General features: G+C 37.5%; 1 protein-coding gene across 1 annotated transcript in view; it reads right to left on the reverse strand.

The window, feature by feature from the left end:
• gas6 (growth arrest-specific 6) overlaps positions 1-2500 on the reverse strand; it is a 38156-nt gene that overhangs the window by 30788 nt on the left and 4868 nt on the right. The window contains exons 5-6 of the mRNA XM_081361290.1: positions 1866-1988; positions 333-452 (exon numbers count right to left, since the gene is read on the reverse strand). Of these exons, the coding sequence (XP_081217416.1) occupies positions 333-452; positions 1866-1988 (243 nt within the window). The remainder of the gene's footprint in view (positions 1-332; positions 453-1865; positions 1989-2500) is intronic.

Here is a 2500-nt window from a genome sequence, read left to right on the forward strand (position 1 = left end):
TAATCTCGATTAATCGATTTGACAGCACTAATTAAAATATCTCAAATTAAATATCTATTAATTAAAATAAGTAAAAAAATATTTGAGTAATGATTAAATAATGGTTGCTAGGGTTGTTGACACACTGCTCTGCGGTCGGAAAAAATTATACTGTAACATAACAGAAACTAAACATTTTCCAAATACAATTTTTCACAGAGGACAAAAGGATGGAAACTCCTGCTTACAGTTTGACCTACAGGAACACCTTTTTTTTGCAATGAAAATATGCAAATCTACAGGAATAATTGGTTCTGTATGTTTGTTTGAACACTGAATCCTCCGTCACTCACCCACACACGCGTGGTGACCCGACAGCCGGTAACCGTGACGACAGGAGCACCGGTAACTGCCCATGGTGTTGTTACACTCGTGCTCACACTCTCCGTTCCCTCTGCTGCACTCGTCCACATCTGCCAATCACAAACACACACACGCACCGTTAGCCAATCAGGAGGAGCTCGGGACTCAGAGCCTGCCGTGTGATTGGATGAAGCTGCGCTGGTGGGCGGAGTCTCGGGAACACAGAGGCTCAGTGTCGGACAGAAACTGGCCATTCTTTCCTTTGAGCACTCAAACTCTCCACCTCTGCTAAGGTTTTGAATACGGAATATGAAACCATACAGTATAAAGAAGGTGGTCAGATACTGTCCGCATGTTCATTATTGTTTTGAATAAATTAGTGCTGGGCAATGATTAATCACATCCAAAATAAAAGTTTGTGTTTACATAATGGACGATGACAACACGGTTCTCTCAGGAGCGGCTATATATATATATAAATTAACTAATTGTCACGGTTTTGGTCTTGTTTTGTTCTTGTCATGTTTGCTTCCTTGTCTGTCATGTGATCCCTTGTAGTCATGTGATCCTGCCATGTGTCTTGTCATGAGTTTATTGTCTGATTGTTTGATCATTGTTCACAGGTGTCCCTTGTCTAGTCATTAGTCTTGTGTGTATTTAAGCCCTCATGTTTGCCATGTGTCTTTGTCTTGTATTGCTGATGTAACCACTTAGTAAGTTCATGTTCCTGAGTTTGTGTTCGCCATGCCTTGCCATGTTTTTTGTTTCTATGTCTGATTCTGATTTTCATTAAACTGCATATGGGTTCTACATACGCTTGCTTCAGTGGACTAAGTTACACTAATTTAACTTTTTTACAACAAAAATGAATTTACTTAAGCCGTACTCTAACGCTATTTGCTTCTAGAAACAAACTTTGTTGCATTATTTTCCTGTTATCTCTGTGAAACACTCTGTGTTGTAAAAAGCGCAAATATAAATAAATGTGACTTGACAACAATATATGTGTGTGTGCTGTGTATAATTATTTTGTACAAATAAATACACACACATATGCATGTATATATTTAAGAAATATTTCCATACTCTATATATATTTATACATAATTTATATTAAATATACATATAAATATTTTATATATAAATAACACATTTTTCTTAAATATATACATGCATGTGTGTGTGTTTATATATACAAAATAATTATACACAGCACACACACACACATATTATGTAAACACAAACTTTTATTTTGGATGCGATTAATCGCGATTAATCGTTGCCCGGCACTATTATTATTATTATTATTATTATTATTATAGTGAAAAAAGGATGCTTTAGATTTTTAAAATGTTCTTCACTAAGAAAAATGGTTCTTTTTAGAACTGATCACTGAAAGGTTATCGGGGAACTAGAGATGGTTCTTTTGGCATCATTGTGAAAACCTTTAATAAGCCATTAATCGTTGCCCAGCACTAGAATAAACGAATAAATCCAGAACGATGTGCGTCGTGTGTTCGTACCTTTCTGACAGCTGACGCCACTCCATCCGGTGAAACAGTGGCAGAGGAACTCGCCCTTCTTGTCCTCGCAGCGCACCGTCCCGTAGGGATTGCAGGGGTTCGGGGAACACTGGTCAGGAATATCTGCGGGAGAAAACGGGAAACTCTTTCAGATTCTGTAATGTAATCAGGGTTTGAAATTAACACCCGTTCGTTAACAAACACGTGGCGGGGAACGCTGACGAATCACGAGTGTTGTTATTATGTTTACTCACTTTGCTGGGAAGTTCGTGGAGGACAAATCAGTGCAGATTCCTCATGATATATTAAATACAGTATTGCTCATAATCTGCTCATATCTGCTTACTTGAACACACTCGTCACTGCACTACACACAACGACACGCTCGTTCATTTGCACTGAAGCAATAGTGAAGATTAAAAAGCATTCGGTGAACAGAAAAGACATTGTTATTTTCCAGCATCCTACAGTTTCTGATGTTCTCTCCTGCATTGATCATCTAAAACACATTTATGGTGAAGAGGATAAAAGTGGAAGAGAGGAGATGCTGGAAGGCAGGGTTTAGTTTGAATAAGAAATTAATGCATGACATCAAAATGTTATAATATATATATAACGTAGTTAATCTGGTTATT

The sequence above is a fragment of the Scardinius erythrophthalmus genome, assembly GCF_964197995.2.
Source record: "Scardinius erythrophthalmus genome assembly, chromosome: 3".
Classification (NCBI taxonomy): Eukaryota; Metazoa; Chordata; class Actinopteri; order Cypriniformes; family Leuciscidae; genus Scardinius; species Scardinius erythrophthalmus.